Source organism: Hylobates moloch, unplaced genomic scaffold (assembly GCF_009828535.3).
Source record: "Hylobates moloch isolate HMO894 unplaced genomic scaffold, HMol_V3 SCAFFOLD_2, whole genome shotgun sequence".
Classification (NCBI taxonomy): Eukaryota; Metazoa; Chordata; class Mammalia; order Primates; family Hylobatidae; genus Hylobates; species Hylobates moloch.
Window position 1 is genome coordinate 155944178 of NW_026652277.1, and position 25608 is coordinate 155969785.

General features: G+C 40.8%; 1 protein-coding gene across 1 annotated transcript in view; it reads left to right on the forward strand.

Annotated features, from left to right (window-relative positions):
• The window catches only part of ARFGEF3 (ARFGEF family member 3), a 186519-nt gene that overhangs the window by 69812 nt on the left and 91099 nt on the right, over positions 1-25608 (forward strand). The window contains exons 6-10 of the mRNA XM_032160177.2: positions 8105-8227; positions 12523-12565; positions 15074-15152; positions 23399-23503; positions 24990-25323. Coding sequence (XP_032016068.1) covers positions 8105-8227; positions 12523-12565; positions 15074-15152; positions 23399-23503; positions 24990-25323 — 684 coding nt within the window. The remainder of the gene's footprint in view (positions 1-8104; positions 8228-12522; positions 12566-15073; positions 15153-23398; positions 23504-24989; positions 25324-25608) is intronic.

Genomic DNA, 25608 nt, shown 5'->3' on the forward strand with positions numbered 1-25608 from the left:
GAAAGCAGCAGCCAATCAGCTGACCTCTCATTACAATATAAGTCACTTTTTAAATATGGATTGATATAGATGGAAAGAACACTTTCCTTTAACACATTTGTATGTATACTCTATTTATTTTATTAGCATCTGTTTTTAATTGAATTTTAAGAGAGCCCTGTGAGCTCTTTCATTATTTGCAGGTTCACTTTTCAAAAGACAGTGTTGTTTCTGAAAATAGCAAGAAGCAGGATTGGTGTGTAAGAGGCTTGTTAGCCCTTTGCCATGTGAAGGAAGAGAGGGGAGGTGTCAAGCCACTGCCCCTGCTGATGGAACTGGGGGGAAGGGGAGACAAGGAGCAGAGGGTCTTCAGGAGGAAGAGGGCTGCCAGGGATCGAGGTTGTTGATACTAACAACCTCACAAGAACCAGTTTTTGAATGAGAGTCAGAATGATTGAAAATATAATTCCTGAATAATAGGCACACACCACCAAGTTCGGCACGAGTGAAGGGTGTTCACTGAGAGTATCTGGAAGCCAAAATAAAAAGACTCAGCAGGCCCATCCAGATAGGATGCAACATCGAAACACTGGCCTCTTCCAAAACCAGGAAAGGAAAAACAACAACAACAGATCATAGCCAAAGAACAATATAATGATAAAGGCATCTGAGCTTGGTAGGAGAGAAAAATGGGCTCCGGAGTCATACTGCTTAGATATGAACCCGGCTCTACACTGCCTAGTGGTGTTGCCTCGGATACCTGTCCCAGCCTCATGTTTGCTCTCCGTAGATGAAATGATAAGGGATACCGAGCTCATCGTGTGGTTGTGCTAATTTGACAAGAAAAATACAATCCATATAAAAAGCTTTTAGTGCAAGTCCAGCCACATAGTAAATGTGAAGTGTTTGCCATTGCCACGTTTGAAATAGGGAAGCAATTTATAAAAGCACCTTAAAATAAACCATTTAAAACTCCTGTGGAAATGTGAAGAAGGAATCTAGATGTTCTCTTCCTGCTTACTTTTGTATACATTGACTATTACTCATGAATAGTGTTTACCCTGAAACCTGCTGATCAGGAAGTGGGATGTGTACTTAAGTATGAAAAATGAGGCTATTTCCCCAAGGTTCTGAAACTATAAAAGGATCATTAAGCTCTCAAAATGTAAATAAGAGGGCAGCCTTCATTTGTGTATCTAAATTTAACTTGCTTAATTAAACTGCAATAATGAAAAGTTTTTAGAACAGCATCCTCTGTGACAGAGGGAGCATAAGAAATATTACCAAATATAAAAATGGACAATTATGAAATATCCAACAAGTGCTTTCTGTTCAATTTCATGAAATCATTACTAAAACTTCATATGGATGCATAGCCCTTCTCTTCATTGATTGAAAGCTGAGCCCAAGATTTCTGTCAATATTATGCCCAGAGTAGTACATATGTTGAGTTTTCCAAGGAAAGTTACCCTCATATAGGAAAAAGCTGTGGGAGCAGAAATTGCCAAGGTCTTGGAGTAAAAGAAAAAGGTGGGGCTGGGCGAGGTGGCTCACACCTGTAATCCCAGCACTTTGGGAGGCCAAGACGGGCGGATTACCTGAGGTTGGGAGTTCGAGACCGGCCTAACCAAAATGGAGAAACCCCGTCTCTACTAAAAATACAAATTAGCCAGGCGTGGTGGCGCATGCCTGTAATCCCAGCTACTCGGGAGGCTGAGGCAGGAGAATTGGTTAAACCTGGGAGGCAGAGGCTGCGGTGAGCCTGTTCCATTGGAAAGGTTTTTTATACCTGCCGAAGGCTTCTCTGTGGGATTTCTCAAAAGCAGAAAGCCTAGTTCATAAATGAGTGTTTGCTGGTTTGATCTTACTGACTCATGGAAACTTCCAGTCTTTGATTCTGTAGCATGCTATCAGGGTCAAGCAAAATCTGTCTCAAAGGCCATTTTTTTTTTTTGCCTCTAAGATTCATAATTTCAGGGTATGAAAAACACCTTTTTTATTATTATTCCTTCCATCCAGCCAGCTCTCCATTCTAATATACTGGTTAATAATAATAGCTACTAGTCACTGAGTGCCTAAGGCATGGCAATAAGTGGCATTTTACATGTATTCTCCTTTAATTTCTGCCACAACTAGATAAAGAACACAAGCAAAGTGAAGTTTGCTTGCTCAAGTTTCTACAGCTAGATATTCAAATCCAGACTTTTAATATTGCAAACATGTACTGTTAATCACTCTGCTATATTGCTCCCTGGCTCCCCCTCAGTCTTAGAGAATGTTAGCAGAATCTTGCCATAATAATATTGGCAACCAACTGAAGTGCTTAGGAGTCTTATACCCTTGGACCTTTACCGAGGCATTTAGTTAGATAATTGTTCTATGGTGTTTTATATATATAAAGCTCAAGTGTTTGTTCATTTCATTTTTTTGTGACCATAGATTCAAGTGGCCATAGGAAATATGTCACTTTTTCCAGTACCTTTCCATATGGATAGTGTATCTTTTCTGAGCATTATATATAACACAGAGGATGGAAGGTTTGTAATAGTTTCACTTGTTGCCCTGGGGAGCTTGAAAAAACATTGACACTCAACACCTGCCACCAACGGTTCTAATTTAACAGTTCCAGTTGTCACTAAAGTATTTGTTAGATTGGGCTGGTTTATAGCTCTTGAAATGTTCAGTGATACTTTTTTTGGGGGCGGGGGGGATGGAGTCTCACTCTATTGCCCAGGCTGGACTGCAGTGGCACAATCTCAGCTCACTGCAACCTACGCCTCCTGGGTTCAAGCGATTCTCCTGCCTCAGCCTCCTGAGTAGCTGAGATTACAGGCGCATGCCACCACGCCTGGCTAGATTTTTGGATTTTTAGTAGAGATGGGATTTCGCCATATTGGCCAGGCTGGTCTCTAACTCCTGACCTCGTGATCCACCCCCCTCAGCCTCCCAAAGTGCTGGGATTACAGGTATGAGCCACTGTACCTGGCCAGTACTTCTTTTACTCTGATATGGTAGCATTATTTCTGAGACATACCTGAAATAAAATGTTCTACAATTAAGGAACAGATAGTCTCAGATATAATCCCGCAGAAAAGTACACAGATGCCTTGGTCTATTTATTGCGGAAGCATCTTGTTATGTTATGTTCTCTGTAAGACTGGGAGGAGTTAACCCCACCTCCTGGCAAGAAAACTAGCCAAGGAAGCAGGACCACGGCCTCAAACCAGTTGAGACCACTAGAGTGAGGAAATCGCATTTCAAAGAGCTTCACTTTTCCTTCCTGAAACCCTTTCTTTCCTGTGTGCCAGTCTCTATTGATTCTGGTTTGACTCCTCTGAGGAGTCTGTTCTTTAGCTAGTTACTGCTAGATGGGCTTTGAGCATGTGCTTCTTTGGCAAGGAATTTCCATACCTCCCTTAAACCTCTTACTCGCATGGCTTGTGAAGAAGTTGTTTGGAGTTAGAAGACACACAGACCAGTGTCTCTGCTTCAGTTTGGACTGGTTCTCAGCCAACCTTCTGTAGACCAAGTAGATGGCACCTGGGAAGGTGCACAAATCAATGGGTTAAGGTGTCTTAAGCCATTTTAATATGCCAACTTAAGCCAAGAAGACCATGGAGGAGGAAGAGGCAAGTCACAATCAGATTTCTCCGGGTATGCCTGGCACTTTTAGAATTTACTTTTGAGTTGATATCCAAAAGGAAAACTAGGAAACTTCCCCACCTAACGTGGTGATCAGACTTAGACAGCTGTTTCCTAGAAATAATAAAACAACTGCAGTTCACCCCGTGTATGTGTGTGTGTATGTGTGTTTGCATCAGCAGGACCCATTTGATGAGATGCCTCTTGCCACATAGCTACCTGTTGACCTGTCTTAGGAAGGAGAGAATAAGGAATAGCCTGGCAACTGAGTTGTCAGCATGATTAATTGTGAAATTTAGACTTACAGTGATAGCCAAGATTTTCTCTGGTTCTAATGTGTTCAAGAAGCATTTATAGTCTTCCCTGCGTAGAAGACGTTCCTTCTGCTTTTTTATAGCTTAATCTCTGATCCTTTCTACTTTTAATCACCATAAATTATTTTTCATCCTTATAGAAGTTTTCCAGCTGAAAATATACTAGCTCTCCTCTTTATAGAACTTACTAGTATTATGCATGATTTTAACAAAGCAGTGCCAATAACCCCATTCAGATGGGAAAGAGAAGGTAATTGAACAGTTCAACAAAGTGAAGGTCATATGTATTTTATAAAACTAAGCACATTTTTATTGTGGCATCTTCTTTAATATTTGTCATCCCTTTGGCCAATATATATTGAATGTATATATAGCTATGTTCCACTGTGCTGCTTCGTATTACTTTAGTGATTTCTCCCTGGGTTTAACCTAGTATTATTATCTATCAGTCTACTTACTCAGTGATGCAAAGCTTTTATTGCTTATGTATGGCCTGCAGACTTGTGTTTTCTTGTTCTTTCTCCTTCTACTTTTGGGGTTTATTTTGTATCATTAACCGTTTGTGTTTGCTCTCAGTTCTGTTTAGCATGTTATAAAGCTGGATGTTTACAAATCAGTGAAATGATTACAAAGTGTCCCTTATAACCTCCTCACTGCCCTGCATCTTTGTGTGTTCCCTGTGATCAGGTGCCTATAGGGCTTTTCACAAGGTATTTGACTTGGCCCTTTGAGCCTCTGGCAGAGGTGCAAGACTTAGGCTTTCCCAGTGTTGATTCTGCATAATGAAAGCAAAGAGCACGGGCAGGTAGAACCAATAATGGGCAGAATAAAAGAAGAAACTGATGAGCTCTGTCCCAGAAATTCAGATTCTGCCTTTGGACATGGTATTCTCTTAGCTGCTGTGATTCGGTGTGCTCATTTAGTACTGCCCTGAGGTAGAGGAAGAAAAACATTAAAAATAGTTGGTCTTGTATACAATGAACAGGTTTAAAAATGGAAGCTCTAGTTCTATGAATCTTACTAATTTACCAATATATTATTAGAGGAAGTGTAAGAAACTTTCCTTTAGAAGATGTCAAGATAGCTGAGGAAACATTTCTTTCTGGGTACCTAAAGATAACCATGTCATCAAATACATGGTAATTTTTATATTTAATGGGATACCTTTTTGTCATATTCAGTCTTTATACTCCTCCCAACTTTAGCCAAATGGCTTCTTTTTTTTTTTGAGACGGAGTCTCGCTCTGTCGCCCAGGCTGGAGTGCAGTGGCGCAATCTCGGGCCACTGCAAGCTCCGCCTCCCGGGTTCACGCCATTCTCCTGCCTCAGCCTCTCTGAGTAGCTGGGACTACAGGCGCCCGCCACCACGCCTGGCTAATTTTTTTGTATTTTTAGTAGAGACGGGGTTTCACTATGGTCTCGATCTCCTGACCTCGTGATCCGCCTGCCTCGGCCTCCCAAAGTGCTGGGATTACAAGCGTGAGCCACCGTGCCCAGCCCATGGCTTCTTAAATTAATACTTTTTTTAGCTCAGTAAACATGCTTACCTTTCCCCTGAATAAAATGCCTACTGCAATAAGTCACGTCCAGTAGTATATGTATAGTATTAGCAACTAAACACTAAAAACAGTGCTGGCATTAAAACTAAAAAAAAAAAAAAAAATACATTAGATATTTGGAAAGTTCTTGTCTGTTTACAGCACTGCGTTATATAAAATCCAATTCCTCATGCATGCACTTTCTTTCATGAGTCTAAAGTGAATGATGTAATTTTTTAACAGAGATTGCATAGTGGTATGTTTCTCAGTATTCAAGAGAGTTTATATTAAGTGTGTAGTTCAGCTCTCAAAATAGCTCCTCTTTCATCTGTAATGCTTTTAAGGCTTAAAATTTGCCCATAAATTTAAAATGGCAGAGCTTATAGATCTTAAAGATCAACAGTTATAAAGATTTCTGGGGAAAATGTAAGATTTAAAGAAAACTGTTAAATTATGAAGTACAAATGATACACAATGGAGAGTTTGGCTTCATCAAAGTGAATCACTGCACTTATTTAGATGTGTCTTCAAAGTTTTAAAACCATTTCATCACATGCAAAAGTAGAAGCATTTCAGGGTTATAAAACACCTTTCAGGGGGTAGGTAGGGTCTCTGTCACCCAGACTGGAGTGGCACAATATCATGGCTCCTTGCAGCCTCTACCTTCCCAGGCTCAGGTGATCCTCCCATGCCTGGAGCTGGCACTATAGGCGTGCACCACCATGCCCAGCTAATTTGTGCTGGGCATTTTTTGTAGAGATGGGGTTTTGCCCCGTTGCGCCCAGGCAGAGCTCAAACTCTTGAGCTCAAGCGATCTAGCCACCTCAGCCTCCCAAAGTGCTAGGATTACAGGTGTGAGCCACTGCATCTGGCCTAAAACACCTTTTTTTTTTCTAAGCATGCATAAATTATTGTATCTTCAAATCTACTATATCCGTGATTATTTGAGAAAATGAATTAAAAGTCACGTGCCCTAAATACTTTTATGTAAAATAAATACCTTATAACTTGCTTTTGCTTTTTAACTATGAAATTAATTAATCTAGGCCAACTTTCAAATGTAGGTTTGGGAGTTGTTGGGTTTTGTCGAGGTTGAGAAGACTTTTTTTTTTTTTTTCCAAATACAGTTTTCAGTTTCAAATGCTCCTTTGACATATTAACATTCAATAGGAGATAAATTAAACTTAAAAAAAATTTATGTTCACCTAGTTAATTCTGCTAGGTAAACATAGTGAGGCACGGCAGAAAGAAAAAGGTAACATGAGGCCTGGCAGAAAATTCCCCAGCTTACGCAGAAGCAGCAACAAAGATTAAAATGCAGTCTCTTGCGCATCTCAGTTGTCAATCATCAAATTAAATTTGCCATGTAGGTGAGAACCCTGGATTTTCATTGTAGATAATCTTGAGCTATTCCTAGAAAAATAATTTAGGAAATTAAACACCTCTTTTTGTTTTCGTGTCTCTAAATATGCTTTGTAAAATTGAATGCCTTATGGAGAGAAAAAAAAGTAGGCAAATTTAAAGCATGCATTTTTGTGCCCATCCCTGTGGCTTCCAGAAGAATTAGAGGCAGTAAAATCTGAAAAGTCATGACTTTTAGCAGCATATTATCAAATGAGGGATTTTTTTTTTTCTATTTGAGATTTCTCCATGTAGTAGCCACCACTGGGTCTTTTTAGGCTCAACTAGACATGGAGACTTGCAAGATCCAAATAGGCCACCCTTAGTGTTATATTCACTTTGCAGGACACAGGACAGGAAACAGAAGCAGGACAGTGTTAGGCATTGTTATTCCTGGGGGTCCTCACAGCAGCCTAGAGAAGAACCTCTGGCTCTCAAATGACAGCATAGGTGCAAGGAGATGAGAGCCATCTCGGTGAGTGCAGTCACCTTGGTCTAGAAGCCCCATGTCCTACATAGGACCAATATTTCTGAAACAACTGTATTAGCAGAGTTTGCAGAGTTCCTGCAGAGGACGTATCAATTCAGAGAGTCAGTAAACCTAGGGAAGCCCAAACCTGTGGCTACCCACCAGGTATTTATAGTTGATTCGCAGTTCTCCCAATTCAGATGTAGCGTAGGAATTTAGAAACATTTTTGCCATAAGCCATGCTACCTAGTAACACAGCTGATGTCCTGCCTTTATGAAATTTCCAGAAGAACACAGCTAGAGGGTTGACCCAAGGTCAAACTCATTCATAGAGCAGGAGAAAGGGTTTTGCTAACCCTTTTCCCACACTGCACAACCTGGGAGTTAATAAATTCTGTTCTATTTCACTACGAAGGGAGCTTTTTCTGATTAATTTCCAGCCACCTGAGTTGATTCTAGATAGAATTATTTGGCACATCTAAAAATCACTAATTTGCATTCCCATGATGCTCAGAGGAACAGGTTGTAAGAGTGGTTCCTTAGGGAAATATTACTTTTCCTATATACTTAAAAACAAATTTCCAGGGATTTAAAATGTATTTAGTTATATTTAGTAATATAACTAAATATATTTTAGTTATAAATCTGGCTGACTTTCTGTTTAAGAGGGATTTGATAGCCTCTCTGGTCAATCCCAAAGAATGTTGGTAATAAGCTGATAACCTGCAGACATGTGTGTTGCTGTCTTATTTCTTTAACAGGTGTGCATTGAGACGTACATAAGCAGCTGTCACCAGCGTAGCATAAACACTGCTGTGCGGGCAACTCTTAGTCAAATGCTGAGTGACTTGACTTTACAGTTACGACAGAGGCAGGAGAATACGGTGAGTCTGTGACACCCCCACGTTCATCACATTCCTGGTGGTGTCTGTGTATCCCATGCCCCGGGGTCCCCACTGCCAGGGCTGCCTGCCTCCTGAAAACAGTAGGAAGGGCTTGCTTGTTTTAACAGAACATTTATTTGTACACATTAAGCTCTTTAGATATTTGCCTGTTTCACTCTAAAGCTTTGAGAATTGCTTTTCCTTACAGTTTCTGTGATTTTTTGAGTTATTTTAAAACTTATTTTTTAATTATTGTTTTAAAACTTCTCATACTGAAAATTTTTATTAAAAACATTGCGATACATTAACGAATGTTGGAAGTAAATTTGAAATTAAGAAAAATGAATAGAATTTATTACATGCTTTGAGGTTGGGTATGTTTCCCTTTGTTAACTAAAAGATGGTGGCAGGAGGCCTCCCTCACCTACTGGAGCCTTCAGGGTGAAACTGAACTTGTCTTCTCTCTGTCATCAAAGCCCACTAGAGCTTTTTGCTCTAAACTTGAACAGATTGTCTAAAATGAGCATTCCAGGGGAAAATGTAAACGTAATTGGCTCCTTGTATATATTATCTTCTGGGAATGTTAATGAGAGAGTGATTCTTCTTCAAAATTGGTGTTTTGTGTTGTTTTAAAATCTGCCTCTGTCATAATTTAGATTAAAATCCTTTTGAAATCTGCAAGGAGTGTTCTGAAATGACATTAGTTATTTGTTCAAATAGAAAATCTCAGTTACAGCTGGGCGTGGTGGCTCATGCCTGTAATCTCAGCACTTTGGGAGGCCGAGGCGGGCGGAACACCCGAGGTCAGGAGTTTGAGACCAGCCTGGCCAACATAGCGAAACCCTGTCTCTATTAAAAATCCAACAAATTAGCCAGGTGTGGTGGTGCACACCTGTAATCCCAGCTACTTGGGAGGCTGAGGCAGGAGAATCGCTTGAACTCAGGAGGTGGAGGTTGCAGTGAGTTGAGATCATGCCCACTGCACTCTAGCCTGGGTGACTGAGTGAAACTCTGTCTCAGGAAAAAAAAAAAAAAGAAAATCTCAGTTACGGTCCCAGATATCTCTGAAATTAATATTATAAAAATTAGGATTTCTTATTTAACTTCAACTATTGGTAATTATTTTTAATTTCAATTATTTTCTAATTTTTAGAATATCATGGAATTGAGGGGAACCTTAGAGATGATCTAGTCAAATTCTTTTTTCCGATGAGAAGGTGAAACTCAGAAAGATGAAATTGAAATCTAAACTGAATTAGCTTATCAATGAAGGAGCCAGAAGTAAACCCCTGGTCTCCTAGCTCACTGCCAGTGCAAGTCTCAGTTAATATGTGCTCTGGCCGCCAGTGTTGAAAACAACACTAATCTGAAAAAACAAATATTGATTTTTTTTCTTTTCTGTTTGCTGTATCCAAAGCCCCAGTTTCTATTAAAAATTGTTTTAACTTGAGATACTTTTATTACTTTAGCTTACCGCTTGCTAAAAACAATTTTATTTATAGTAGGATTTTGGATATAGCTAGTATGGGAATATTTAGTTTAAAAGAAATTAAAATACATAAATAGAAAATAAGAGAAAAATTTTTAATTGAGATAAATCTAAGATGTTGAGAAATCTTATAATATACACTCATTTCATCCATGCTAAATGGCAATATGATCAAACACTATATTAATAATATCCTAATATTTTAAATAAAACATTTAACTCAAACTTTGTAATTTCAAAGTGCCTTCAATTATGTGAGTTCATTTAATCTTATTTTAAAATTTTTAAGTAGGAGAGTATTAGGTTTCCAGTCAAATAGCCCAGTCTTTTAGCTCATACTGCCCTTCCATAAGAATGGCAAAGGTATGGCTGTGGAGGTGCAGGTGATACTGTAGAGGCTGTCTGTCTCCATCCTGGGTATTATGTGGCTAAACAGCCTTCTGGTCCTGCTCATCACGGCCCATCTGGACTCACCCCAACCAGAGGCAAGATCTCAAATTAGGTGGAAAATTGGTGTTTCCTATTATTTCCTTTCTATTACTCATGCGGTCCCTGGAGATGTGATTCCATGTCCCAGAAAACATAGTTCTCAGGATGCTGGTATTTGAAGCATTTGTGATGTCCAATGGAGGGAGACATAAGTTTTGCCACATAAGAATTTAGGTATTTTTTTAAAGCTCTTAAAGTGGAATCGTCTATAGGAGTGGAGGGGTTTGCTCTAAAGAGGACACGTATTCCCCTGGGAAACACTGAGCATTACCTGGGGAAGATGTGTGTATTTTCTAGCACAGCCTATCACTGTGCAAAAGAAAATTTTTAAAATCTCAGGACCCCCAAATTTGTTATGCCAAAGGGAAGGTTAAGCCTGGAGGCTGAGTCATGTAACACCCTCTTCCAAATGAGATGCTGCTACTAGCGTTATGCATTAGCCAGACCACCTCAGAAGGGTAAAAGGCCTCAAGCATATCCAAATGACTGCCCCCACAGATCACTCTTAAGTCAAATCTTTGCTGGCCTCCCACAAACAAGGACATGCCTATTGTAACTTTAGATCCTCAATCTAAGTCTAGCGCCTAAAACTAAAATCTGTTTGATTCCACACTGATAAAGTTGATTACAAGCCCATCTTCCCAGGTGCAGAATAAAGACAAGATCCATCACTCCTCTATCTACCCAGAGATATCTGCATAATTGATTCTTCTGTTACTCCCATTTTTTTCTTCAAACATTCACCTTATGTAAAATTTAGATTTATTGGGCACTAAGTAAAATCTCACAAGCATGTAACCATTCACGTTACTGCCTACCTGCTCTTCTTCCTACATGCCTTCCCCCTTCCTTTAAGGAAATGTAGAAACCTCCTGAAATATAAAACCTCCTGAAAGCCTGTTCAGAAAAACAGCCACAGGTGCAGACAGCCACAGGTGTGTCGGCAGCTCACACTTTTCCTGGGCGTGCCCTAAAGCTGGCTTAATAAACCTCAATTGATTGAGATACTTGCCTCAGTCACTCATTTCAATTGTTAACTGGAAAGACATCGTGGACCACCTCAAAATTAGGAAGGTTAAATGCAGTGGAAAGAAAATAAATAATGTAGAATGCCAAAATCACTAGCAGGATGTGTATCTTCAATCTAATGTTTATCTCCAGCTGCACCCCAGGACAGATGATAATTTAATTTTGTATCGTCACAAGTCCTACATATTATCCAGCTTTATTATTGAATTATTTTAGGTAACCTAAGCTATTGTTAAGTTGTAAGTTACTAATTTCAAAAAGTAAAGTTGCTACATTTAAATATTTGGGGCTGAAAGGTGGAAGGATTCTCCTACCCTTAAATATGACTTAAATGTGTTTCCTCCAGAAAGTGTTGTTCTCGACTTTAGCCATTCTGAGCTGTAGATACTGATATAACATTTCGCAAAAGTTGTGGAAGCAGCTGAGCTTGCAAATTAATGAACAGAGAATGGTAGAAGTATGTGCCTGTAACAAGTTTAAAAATTAAATCAGCACCATGGGATGAGTTACATGTCCGGTAATTAGCTGGCATGAAAATACTTCCTGATTATCTCTTGGTACAAAGAGGTAAGGAGAATAAAGTGCCACCTTCCTAGTCTCTGCTCAGTAGTCACTGAGTTATCCCTACAATGGGAAGTAAGTCTGATTATTTGTAAATGTCTTTTCCTTCCTATTTTCCCTTCCCTCACGGTTCTGTCTCTGCCCTCATAGTTCTGGATGTACCTAGCCAAGAGCAGCTGGCTAGGTACAGTTAAAATGCTCCCCTTCAAATACAAAGATGGAGATTCTGACCAGTGGTTATCTTTGGACCTGTATTTTGAAGTCCAGGAACCTAATCCTTCTTATGGCCAAGAGTCTGTATTTATTAGGGGCCATGCACAGTGTCAGCTGTAGCCTTGGAATAGGTTGTTCTCTGTGTGAAATTAACTCACCTCTTCAGGCAGGCATTGCCCCAGGTCACAGCCCAGCATCTTGGAATCCTGAGAGTTTAAGTACACCACAGGGTTTAAACTTCCAGGAAGTGTCCATGCAAGAGTGTCCACACAAACGTGAATGAATTATTTTGGGAACTGATAAGCTCAATTCCAGAGATCATAATCTTTCTCATAAACACCATGAATAATGAAACGCTCTCAAGAGCTGGTGGGTAGGGGGTGGGCTCAGGCAAGGTAGCTGAGCCCAGGGCACCCTGGAAGCCATTTTGTTTCCTAGAATTTTCCCATTGTCAAAGAGTCAAGATTTTTCTTGCCTGAATCTCCTAATTGTGTGTGTGTATCTCCCTTACTAGATAATTGAAAACCCAGATGTCCCACAGGAATTCAGGAATCAAGGTATTGCATTTGATTTGTACTAGTTCAGTTTTCAAAGCAGGTGTGAGAATGCCTACTGTGTGCTTGGAGTGAGGGGTACAAAGATATCTAGGAGCTCTCGGGTTGTTTTAGCATTCTCTTGGAGGTTGTGGTTGGCTTTGCCTTAGGTGGCATTATTTAATCAGCTGCTGTCTTCCTTCTGTTCCTACGTTCACTTATGCCAACCACACCTGTTCCTGATCCAACTACCTGAGGGAAATTAACGCTTCACATACCTCTCATTTGGAGGCAGGCTTTGTTAGTTACTTCATTCTCCGTGAAGTCAGGTTTAATTGCTAAAATGAGAATAACTGGATAGAAGATTATAGAAACCTGATTGGCATACAGTGTTATTGCACCAGAATTGGGTTTGTCAAATACCAATGTTTTTGACATGAATAATGGGTCATCTCACAGGGCCTCTTGCAGACAGCCCAATTTAAAGATCAGCTGAAATCAAGTTAAGGAACTTTCATTCTGACCCACAGGAAAAGAAAAAAATATAGAAGTCCACATATATAATTAACCAGCAATTTAATTTTTAAAAACAGGTTTGATAATATTGTTTTCTGAAAGTATGCAAAAATATCTGATTAAAAAATTGAAATTTAGACTTTATTCAGTAATTTTTTAAATATTGCAAAAATCTGCTTTTCTATTGTATGTGCCAGTTAATAATAGTGAGAAGGAGATGGAGGTGAGGAGGAGGAAAAAAAAGGGAGAGAATGAAAAGGAGAGAAACAGCTTAACAGCCACAATTAGGAGAGGAAGAATATTTGAAAGAAATGAGAAAGAGACACGCCTTAAGTCACATTCTAAAGCATCACTAGAGTTGTTTCACTAGAATATTGTTTCAGTCCCATGATGCCACATTCTTGGGCTGCGGACTGGAAGGTGCCCTTTTCAGGTGGATGCTCTCAGTGACATGCGCTAAGACGTTCCATCTTCCTTTCCTGTTTTTGGCTATGGTGTTCTCATAAAGGCTTCACTTTAATGTAGGATGATTTTATAAACTAAAAAGGGGGTCTGCGACTTCTTGGTCAAGGATATATCTCTAAAAAATATAGTAGTAAAAAACTGACAGAGGGACTCATTTGATGTTTGTCTAAAATTGAGCTTAAGGACTACTTGTGTGGGTTTTATTAAACTATGTTTTATCATTGTAGCTTATTTCTTTTTTTTTATTGCTGCACTTAAGATCTTAATTCTGAGGACCAGCCATTTATTTCTCTTTCCCTGCCTTCCTCCAACTTTACTTTCTCTCTTACACATTTGCCATTTTCTCTCTATCTTCCTTGACGTACCGTCATCATTCATTTATACATTCATCAGATACTTAGCGCCACATTTGTAAAGCCGTTTACAGGTTTTTATTTTAGAAAACAAATGCTTCCACTTACTATTTCATGTAGGCTGACAATTCTGTGAAATTAGTATTATTTATCCCATTTTTGCCAGAAGAAAAACTGAAGTTTGCCCAAGCTCACACAATCAGCAGTTTTCGACATGTAGTTGAACAGATTCCAAATTTCAGCCTTTTTCCCACTGTGCTTCTGTGGGAGTTTTGGTTCTAGTTTCTGGAAACTAGAACACATTTAGGGGGAAATTTTATTTTTCTGACATTGACTGTTGCTTCAGTATCAACAAAGACCATGTGCCCTGCAGATGCTCAACAAATAAAGTAGGTAAAGATTTGGCTAAATTATTTCTCCCCATTTTTCTCTGATTTCTTAGTTCCAAAGCCCATCTTTTCCCATGCTGCCTTATTTTATCTCTCTGGGATACAATTCTAATCAGCTCAGAAGACCCAGAAATTCAAGGGTCAGAATAAGGAATACACACATAGACCACTGGCCTAAATATTAAGAAAATTGTTGTCCATCATGATGCTTTTGAAATTACTAAATTTCCCTTTGTTAAGTGTGAGTGAATTTTCTTGATAATAAGAAACAATCTATTATTTTCTTTCTGGACTATCTTTTGAGTGTTTTGCTTTAGAAAGAATAATTATAAGCCAGGTGCGGTGGCTCATGCCTGTAATCCCAACACTTTGGGAGGCCAAGGCGGGTGGATCACCTGAGGTCAGGAGTTCAAGACTGGCCAACATAGTGAAACCCGTCTTAACTAAAAATACAAAAAATTAGCTGGGTGTGGTGGCAGGCGCCTGTAATTCCAGCTACTTGGGAGGCCGAGGCAGGAGAATCACTTGAACTTGGGAGGTGGAGGTTGCAGTGAGCCAAGATCGTGCCACTGCACTCTAGCCCGGGTGACAGAGTGAAAAAAAACAAAACAAAAACAAAAATGAATAATTACACTTAATTCTTATCGTTTCTATGATCATCAGCTTGGTGGGCTAAGGGCTTCTCCACATCTGAAAACCATCTTTTCAGTCTCAAAAACCATCTAAAGTAGAGCATGGGAAGGACGGTTCAGGGAGCTTGTCGTGCCCCCTGTCGATGTCTCATGCCTGTAACCTCCTCTGTTTTGAAGGGTCAACAGTAGAGTCCCTCTGTGATGATGTTGTCTCTGTACTCACCGTCCTGTGTGAGAAGCTGCAAGCCGCCATAAAGTAAGTGCCCTAACCATTGCCGCTTTTCTTTACCAGTGGTCTACTTCTGAAATAACCTTTGTCTACAGCATCACTTCAAATTATGGATTATAAGATTATAGGGACAATAGATCCCACCCCCACACCCTCAACACTGGTATTTACTGCGGAATCTATTCTGAAATTTGGCGCAATTCAAATAACCAAATACCATTACTAGAGTATGTAACTTTCTGATGTGACGATGGGAAGATGATACCTTACAGAGAACAATTGCTTCCTGGAGCATGAAGCTGAGTGGGAAGAATCTTGGGCTGAGTGCTAGTTGGTGTGAGAGCCAGTCCTGTCTCGGCCAGATCTCAGCTGTGTCCTGGTACGTGACTCTTCTTATCAAACCGTGCTGCCCTTTCTTCCTCTATCAAATGACAGTGTTGGACTATGTAATCTATCTCTATTTCTTCTAAGATTCCAGAGCCTATGAGCTCGCACAACTGTCTTTAAAAAGAGCTTGTTACTCTTTTACTTTTTTTTGCATATCAGCTTAATCAATATCTGAGTTCACTTAGATGATGTCTGCTGCTCCATCTTTCCGTGCAGTCATTAACAAGACAACCTATGCACCTGTAGTAAAGCCAAATCATAAAACACCAGACTTTCAACATGGGACAAAAAGTTTCCACCAGCTACATATGTCATGAACTGCAAAATTCTATAACACATTGCAATTCTGAAGTGCCCTTTGAATTATGAAAGACATTAAACTATCATTCATTGGTAACTAGGACATCTGATAATGCAGAAAACTCACTTGTTGAATTTTAAATGCAGTAATGAGTTGGGAGAAATAGTCTAGTTGTAGGCAAGAATGAGGACTCTCACTTTGCTGGAAACATTGCAGAAACTCATTTTGTTATTTGTTTCGCTTTTGGTTTCTCAGAAATTTAGGATTTTTTAAAGCTAAGCATGGAATTACTCTTAAAAGTTGTTGCCAAATGGTTTCTTCATTAGTTCTTCTGTTGTTCCCGTGAGTCACCTCTATATTTTGACCAAAGTAAGCTCTCTTTATTGAGGCACTTCAAGGTCAAATAGAAAATAAAATAGTGGTACCAGGGTTGGGGTAGGGGAGAGGAAACGGGGAGATATAAGGTAAAGGATTCAAAGTGGCAAATGTGTAGGTTGAATAAGTCTAAAGATCAAATGTACAACATGGGGATTATAGTTATTAATAGTGTATTGTATTCAGGATTTTTGCTAAATGAGTAGCTTACAGCTGCTCTTGCCACTGGGATGTGGATGGGTAGTGGGAGGGAATGAGTAACTGTGTGAGATGATGGATATGTTCATTTGTTTCACTATAGTAACAATTTTACTATATATATAAATCCTATAACATCATGTTGTAAACCTTAAATATGCACAATAAAGTTTATTTTTAAAAATGAAAAAGCCTGTATAATACATGGATAGTATAAACCAAAAAGAAATAGCACTTAACTTTTTCCCTACCCCCACTCTCAAATTTCTCCCATCCCCGGACCCTGGCAGGCTAGGCAGACAGGAGGTCTGGGCTTCCCTCTCCTCAGGAGGGCTGAGTCCTACAGCAGATGGATGTAAGTAGTTCCTGCTGTACCCTGCTTAGGTCCCCATCTTTCCTGACCATGCCAGTGGAGCTGGCACTCAGATTACCATCCTGACTGAGGGCTCTGGCACCAACTGCAGCGACCCCATCTGTAAGGCCCCCATGCCACCTTCTTTGCTTGGGACAGTCCCAGATTACACCTGTTGTGTAATAATTATAATTACCCTCCTTCACTCTCAAAGGTGTTCTGGTTTGGATAGGTCATGTGTTCACTCTACCCATCAGTGACCAGAGGTCTGATCTCTTCTAGTGCTAAGTCCTCCCAATCCCCGTCCAGTTCCCCTCCATCATAACGCAGACAGCTGGTATAGCAGAGTTGGAATATGTTTCTATTGGCATATTTTCTCCTAAGACCCAATCAAGAGTGGTGTTTAATCACTATTAGCTCAACTACGTTATCTTTGTTGGATTACCTGGGTTAAAACCCACGCTTTGCCCCTTACTGGCATGTGACTTTGGACAAAGAGCTGAACCACCATAAGTCTGTATATCCTATAAAATAATTAATAGACTGTTTCTTATGATAATTACTATAATATTGTATAGAATATAATATCAGTAATATAAAACACATTGGTGTTTTTGTAAGACTGAATGAGAAAATTCACTTAAAAGACTGCCAATGCCCATCAGCCAAAGAGCTCCAGGAACACCTGAAGTTAACAGGATTCATTTTAATAACTTCTTACATGAGGGAGCCTGTCCACCATGGGAAACTACAGGACAGTAAAAGGGTGTTAGGTTGTTATAGGATTTTAACATGAGTTAGGTGACTTAGAATGGGTTAAAAAATTGAGCGTTTTGTTCAAAGATTGGGTGCTGTCAGAAAGTAGGCGCAATTCTAGCACTGGGCATCTTAATTTTTTCTAGCAGACAGGATGAACAGATGGGAGCTAGAGTTATCATAGAAGAAGAAGTGGGAATCAGTCAGGGGAGAGGGACATTTGTTCATTTTTGTGGTCATACAGAGCCCTTTTAAAAACGAAGACCTCTGTTCAGGCATGGCCATTGATTGGCTTTCATCCTGTTCCAGTGTAGTCATGGTGAGTCCTCATCTGATGTTAACCCTGTGAACTTGTTTGTGTTCACCAGGGGACACCACAGCCTCGCCGGTGGCAGCCAGGTACTGCCGGCTGTCGGGGGTGCTTCTCCCTTACCCCTGCTCCACCCCCAGGTCCTAGCATTGGCAGGGAATAGAACGAAGACTACCAGAACTACAAAAAATATGAAGACTGTTATTTGTTACTTCACAAGCAAGGGAAAACTAATTAGCTAAACTTTTTTTCTGAGTAGTTTTCTAAGGGAAAAATCTGGAGTTTTTAAGTGCTAGAAACGTGGGAGAGGCTCATGGTAGTTACGCCCGTTAGTAATTAAAACCTAGCTAGAGGTCAGGAGTTCGAGACCAGCCTGGCCAACATGGTGAAACCCCATCTCTACTAAAAATACAAAAAATTAACCAGGCATGGTGGCAGGTGCCTATAATCCCAGCTACTAGGGAGGCCGAGGCGGGAGAATCGCTTCAACCAGGGAGGCAGAGGTTACAGTGAGCTGAGACTGTGCCATTGTACTCCAGCCTAGGCAACAAGAGCAAAACTCTGAAATAAATAAATTAATTAAATAAATAAGTCCCTAGCCAGCAGGATAAGGCAGAATGAGTCTGTAGGCCCAACACAGATAGGCTTAAAACATACCATTGTTCATTAGTCAGAAAAGAGTCTTAGAGTAGGTCCAGTGAGTGCCTGGCATTTTGGGGTTCAATTTCATGGTTCTTTAAACCTGGATGGCCCCAGCCACCTAGGAACCACCATCAGCTCCAGGAATCCCTCTCATGTAGTAAATATTTGACATACATTTGCTTTAAACTGGTTTGTTTGCTTTTAGAATAGTTGCTGCTAATTCTAGTCATCACAGTTAAGAACACTGGGCTGTGTGCATAAGAAATTTGACTGTAGATTGTTAGGAAAATGCATTGTACAAACAAACATTGCAAATGCATACACATACATATTAGAAACTAAAGGTTGTAGATTTCAATCAGTCACTGAAAAACAAAGCATTTCTTAACCACATGACTTAAGAATACGTATTTTGTTTTTGTTTTGTTATTATTATTTTTATTTTTTGAGACAGTGTCACTCTGTCGCCCAGGCTGGATTGCAGAGGCGTGATCTGGGCTCACTGCAACTTCCACCTCCCGGGTTCAAACAGTTCTCCTGCCTCACCCTCCTGAGTAGCTGGGACTACAGGCATGCGCCACCACACCCAGCTAATTTTTTATATTTTTGGTAGAGACGGGGTTTCACCATGTTGGCTAGGCTGGTCTCTTGGTGGCTTACTTCTGTAATCCCAGCACTTTGGGAGGCCCAGGTGGGCGGATCACTTGAGGTCAGGAGTTTGAGAATAGATTTTAAATGGAGAAAATAATTCATGTGCATATGTTTCTAGGATTTCTCATTGTACATTGGATCAAAGATGGCTTTAGGCATGTTATTTAGAGCTTAATGATTTTATAGGATTCTCAGTCTTGTTTGATTTTCCAATACAAATCCCCTGGTCATAGTTCTGCCTATAGAAATTGATTGCTTTGTATGATTTTGGTATTTGCCATCATGACTCCATTACCCTAAGATGGGGGCCTTTTGCTAAAGATGCTGGGGACACAGGATGCTTAGCATAGCTCTAAGGGAAGACCTTTATGTCCACCTGGTAAGATAGTCCCGTGCGCCGGCTGCTCTCAGTCTGGTGCTTCTGTTCATTCGCCTTGCTGAGTTTTTACTTGTGTACCATTGCTTCTGATTTTACTAACTTAATTCCTTTATTTCTATTAGCTAAACTTGATGCCTCTTCTACCCTCTGAATAGGTTATTCCTCTGAAATCACACCAGAATCAGTATTTACTAACCTTAACAGCCATTTCCAAAATCAGTGCCTCTTAGGGCTTTAGCTCTGTAGGGGTGTGTGTTCATGATATGCTTGGACTCTTGGGAGGATTCAGAAAATGTATTCAGGTACGCAGAACACTCCCTCGCATGCCTTGGAGATGTGGTATTAATAGAATCCTATGTTAGGCAAGTTGAGTTACATGATGCTTTTTAAATCCAAGAATTTCTGGAAGGATAATTGGGCTTAGAAAGAAACTTACTTATTCTCTGCCTGTTTCCCACCACTCTTTCCCTGCTTCCCTCTCCTCCTAGAACAGAGAATGTTAGAGTGAAACCTATACCAACGCAGGCTTGGAATAGATGGGGCCTACCAAAGCATTCCCACTGTCTGTCTTAATTCCATTTCACTCCTTACACAATTACTTAATTTCTTCTCTCGTTTCTTTAACTAAATTCAAATATATTTCTAAGGAAATCAAAGTCAAAATGGTTCAAAACAAAACTCTAAGAACTCTAGAGATACAAAACATGCTAGGCTGCCCTCCCAGTAGCCTTGCCAGGAGGGGTGGCTGCTTCACCTTCACCGCCCGTGGGTCCACGCCTGAGCGTTGTTCTCCACAGATCGTGCACCTGGGAAGAAGTTCAGTGATGAGCAGAGAATGAGACCAGCAGATACTTAACCTGCCAACCATGAAATACTCAGACAAAAGACTAAGAAAAGTGACTTACAGCCCTCCTAAGTAGACAGATTTTTCCCTCGTGCGTTTTGAAAGAGTTGGCTGGTTTCTAGGTTACTTTTTGCCTTGAGCATTCTACTTATTTGTTTGTATAGGGACAGCTATTACACGCATACACGTTGCGTACGTGTGTGTGTGTATCTAGTGGAAGGTGCTTACGTTTTAAACAGCACCTTTAATGGTGTGACTCATGCATGGCCATGATCATCTGTTTTCCAGACTGCTGCAACCCACGGAAAAGCTGCTGCATTCAGTCTCCAAGGAGACTCTCAGCCCAGTTACCTTGGCAATGCGTTCCCTGTCAGCAAGTCTGATAACCTGGGGGTTGAAGTATTCACCATGGCACACTTTGCCAATAGCTTGATGACTCATAGCTTTTCTACGGACTTATTTCCAATGATTTCAGAAATTGAGAGTCTTTCCTGTCTATAGTTGTTTTTGTTTTGTGATGCTAGACTGACAGTTTGAAAGAAAAAGAGAAATTTTTGAATTGAAGCATTTCATAATTTTTCTTCTTAATAACGGGTCAAGTGATTGGTCAGAATGATTAACTGAGACTACAGTGAAGGCAATCCTTCCAGAAGTGGTTTTTTAAATATGGCTCACAATTGACACCATGGCCCTCTGATTTGTCCTGTCCACTCTCTTCCTCGTAAAGCAAACAAATTGAACATTCTGAAATACAGATCTGGTCATGTCACTCTTTTACCTCCAAACGAAGTCCAGACATCTTAGTGTGGCCTACAGGACCCTTCCTGATCGGGCCTCTGTCCACCTCTTGGGCTGACACCACCCTCACACCCTGTGCTTTAGCCACAAACCTCTCAGCCCAAACCCCTTCCTCCTCCACCCCCACATTTTGTCACACCTTTTCCTCTGCTTCACCACGCCACAGTCTCCTACTTGAACTTTAGGATCTACTAAGACAGCATGTCCTGTGGACATTCTTTCTAAGAAGGTGCTTCTGCCATATGGTCTCATAGAACCTTGTGTTAAGGTATTCATTCACAGCCCTTCCTACCAGTGCTTTATCTACTTATATGTCTGTCCAGTCCCATAAGAGTGAAGAAACATGCTGTTTCATGTCAGGAGCTACGTCTTGGTCAAAAGCATAGGGAAGCTTGTAGGACTAGAAGCCTAGAAATGTGAAGTCCTTACCTGGCTCAAGAATGGCTCATCATTTCTTATTCTTCCTCCATCCATCACCTTCCTCTTGGCAAATAGTAATAATTTTTGTGGAGACCCAGCCTTTCCCCATTTCTTCTTCCACCCTCAAAGGGTGTGGTAGACAGAGTATATCCAAATATAAGTGGCATTCCCTTCTACAGAATAATAACATTATTTAATCATTATACAGCTCTCTTTGGACAAGGGAGATTTTAGAATATAGGTGAGGAACCTTTTTCTATAAAGGGCTACAAACTATCCCTGTCTCTTTGTTTTTGTTTAGTTCTGTAAACCTTGAAAGAAAATAAAAACAGTATTTTTAGGGACAGGCCATGGAAGAATTTTGACAAAGGGCTTTAGAGCATAATATCAATATCAGAGTATTTAATGGCACATAAATAAAGGACTCCACCCCTCTCACTATCCTCTGTCTTACAATTGCATGGTCTTTCTCAGTTTGGCAGTTGCGTGGATGTAACCGCTGGCCTTGGCACTGTCTACTGTTAACTTTTCTTTGCTTCCTTCCTATCTCTTCAAGTTTCTAGTTGGCCTGTTATGAGCCTTTCTGTTCCTTCCACCCCCTTCTCCTGGGGGTAATTTGAAATGTTAAAGACACTAGACTTCCTGACTTCCTTTGGACATTTATTTATTTTAAATTAGGAGAAAGAGACACAACCAAAAATTATTTTTATAAGCAAGTTTTCCTTTTTCTGAGTATTCCAATCCCACATTACTGAGTGAACTCTCTAAAAAAGGATTTATTATATATTTGCAATAAACATGTCCCTGAAAATTAAATTCTTCCTTAGCCCTATCTGTCACTCTTGTCACCTGCCTGGATTTTAATACTTTCTGGTAGGCTGGGCAGAGAAGTTAATCTGGATATTAGGAATGTGTTCCCCATAAAGTCGTCTGTTTTCTTCATCTGGCTCTGTTCCTCTATGAGGAACCCCATAATAATAACTTGGACGCAAAATAATTTCCCCACTGAAAAATCATGTTTCCTCAATAAGGAAGAAAAGTCTAATGCAAGTTCACAAAGTGTTCACCAATGAAAAGATAATGTGGTAAACGGTCTCTTGAAAGGTTTAGATAATATAAAAATTAGGATTTCTGCCATAAACTATGGACTTTAGTTAATATATCAGTTTTTTATTAGTTGTGACAAATGTGCTATACCAATGTAAGATTTAATAATAGGTCCAATATGATAACTCTGTTTCATGGTCAGTTTTTCTATAAATCTCCAAGTGCTCTAAAAAGTAAAGTTTATTAGTTAAAAAAAAAAAAAAAACACCCCAACTGTATTATCTTGCGGAGGCTGCTGTAACAAAGTGCCATAAACTGAGTACCTTAAACAACAGTTTATTGTATTACAGTTCTGGAGCCTGTAAGTTCAAGATCAAGGCATCAGTGGGGTTGGTTCCTCCTGTGAGGTGAGAGAGAAGGATCTCCTCAGGCTTCTCTCCTCGCCTTGTAGATGGCTGTCTTCTCCCCATGTCTCTTCACACTGTCTTCCCTTAGTGAATATCTCTGTGTCCAAATTTCCATTTAAGGACAGAGTCATGTTGCATTAGCACCCCCCCTAGTGAACTGAGTTCTAACTTGATCACTTCTGTAAGGACCTATCTCCAAATAAAGTCACATTTGGAGGTGCTGGAGATTAGTACTCCAACCGTGAATTTGGGGAGAGGGACACAGTTCAACCCATAATACTAACCTTCCCCCAAAAACTAGCACTTTAGTAACACCTACCATTTTTCCGAGCGTGTTTCCACACATCACCTCTTTAATTTTGCCTTGTCTTTTGTCTGCATTTGTGTCGGTTCTGCTCTTCTGCAGTGACAGCCAGCAGCTGCAGCTTCTCTACCTGGAGTGCATCCTGTCTGTGCTCAGCAGCTCCTCCTCCTCCATGCACCTGCACAGGCGCTTCACGGACCTGATCTGGTGAGCACCCACTCCTGACGCCCCCACGCTGATGCCGACCCAAGGGCTGCTGCGGGCTGTGTCTCTGGGTCCCTCTCCATGAAGTCCATGACCCACCAGTAGTTTCATCTGTATGTAAATGTCTCAGAGAGAAAGCAGGGAAATTGTGGCCAGGTGCGGTTGCTCACACCTGTAATCTCAGTATGTTGGGAGGCCAAGGCGGGCAGATTGCTTGAGGCCAGGTACTCGAGACCAGCCTGGGCAACATGATAAAACCTTGTCTCTCCTAAAAATACAAAAATAGCTGGGCATGGTGGTTGTGGGCACCTGTAATCCCAGCTTCTTGGAAGGCAGAGGCGTGAGAATTGCTTGAACCTGGGAGGTGGAGGTTGCAGCAAGCGGAGATCAAGCCACTGCACTCCAGCCTGGGTGACAGAGCAAGATGCTGTCTCAAAAAATAATAATAATAATTAAAAATAATAATAATAATAATAGGCCGGGCACAATGGCTCATGCTCCCAGCACTTTGGGAGACCTAGGTGGGTGGATCACAAGGTCAGGAGTTCGAGACTAGCCTGGCCAACACAGTGAAACCCTGTCTCCACTAAAAATACAAAAATTAGCTGGGCTTGGTGGCGAGTGCCTGTAATCCCAGCTACTCGGGAGGCTGAGGCAGGAGAATCAATTGAACCCGGGAGGCAGAGGTTGCAGTGAGCCAAGATCACACCACTGCCCTCCAGGCTGGGCGACAGAGCTAGACTCTGTCTCAAAAATATATAATTAATAATAATAATAATAATAATAATGAAGCAGATAAATTGCTTTGTTGACATCCATCAGACCAAAATCCACAGAAAAACCGATGATGATTATGGCAGAATATGCTTCCAGGGCCCTCTTTGGTTTGTATCATAGGATCATGAGAGACCAGAACCAGAAAATGTTTCTGTGTTTTCAGCTCATTCAAAAAGCATATAACTTATGCAGGGGGCAAGAGATACTGAGCTTTACTCCTAGCCCTAGCTCCATCTCAACCTGAATACCAGTCTCTTAATCATAGTCAGAGATTCCCAGAAGTGACAGGCCCCACAGGCAGCCAGCTGATTGTTCTGGGTCCCTGGGCTTATCGACAGGAAGGAAGCCAAATGACAGGTGTCAGTATGGAATTTGCAATTAACTTCTCAAATGAGAAATCATTTTGTTATTTATAGTAATATGAAACTTTATAACAGCGATTTAGCATTTTGAGTCCATTTCTTCACTTATGATGGTTTCTTAATGCTTCTCTTATATTTTATTTCATTCATTCTAGCTCAATTTATGAGGAAAAGTATTGTTGAAATACCCAGAAATGTTAAAGAGACTTAGAAAACAGGCAAAATGTAGCCAAAAGAAGAAGCAGTAAAGAGCCCCACTCTTGTCATTTCTATGGCATCTGTTTACTCACAGAGTAAATTTTATCATTTGGCTTGTGGGGAAAGTTACTTTTCTCACCATCTCTTCCCAGGAAAAACCTCTGCCCTACTCTCATTGTGATCCTGGGGAATCCAATTCACGACAAAACCATCACCTCTGCTCACAGCAGCAGCACCAGTACCAGCCTGGAGTCGGACTCTGCGTCTCCGGGAGTGTCTGACCACGGCCGGGGATCAGGCTGCTCCTGCACTGCACCGGCCCTGAGCGGACCTGTGGCTCGGACTATCTATTACATTGCAGCCGAGCTGGTCCGGCTGGTGGGGTCCGTGGACTCCATGAAGCCCGTGCTCCAGTCCCTCTACCACCGAGTGCTGCTCTACCCCCCACCCCAGCACCGGGTGGAAGCCATCAAAATAATGAAAGAGGTGAGGAGGCGCTGGAGATCGCCACCAGGTTTACAAGGGGGCCTGACCAGCGCTTCGTGTACAAGAAGCGCTCAGAAAGGCTTGCCAATCACTTGCCGGAACTTCATTACTGCCTCATGGTGTCTAGTAACAAATGCTGTCTCTAGAGTCAGTGCGTGTGTACATGTATTGCGAACCGGGGTAGGAGGGCTGATGCAAAACCATTTGAGAATCGAGCTAGTGCTTGTTAAGACACTGTTAGATGTGCACCAGACCAGGCCCATGCTGAGATTTCATTCTTCTACC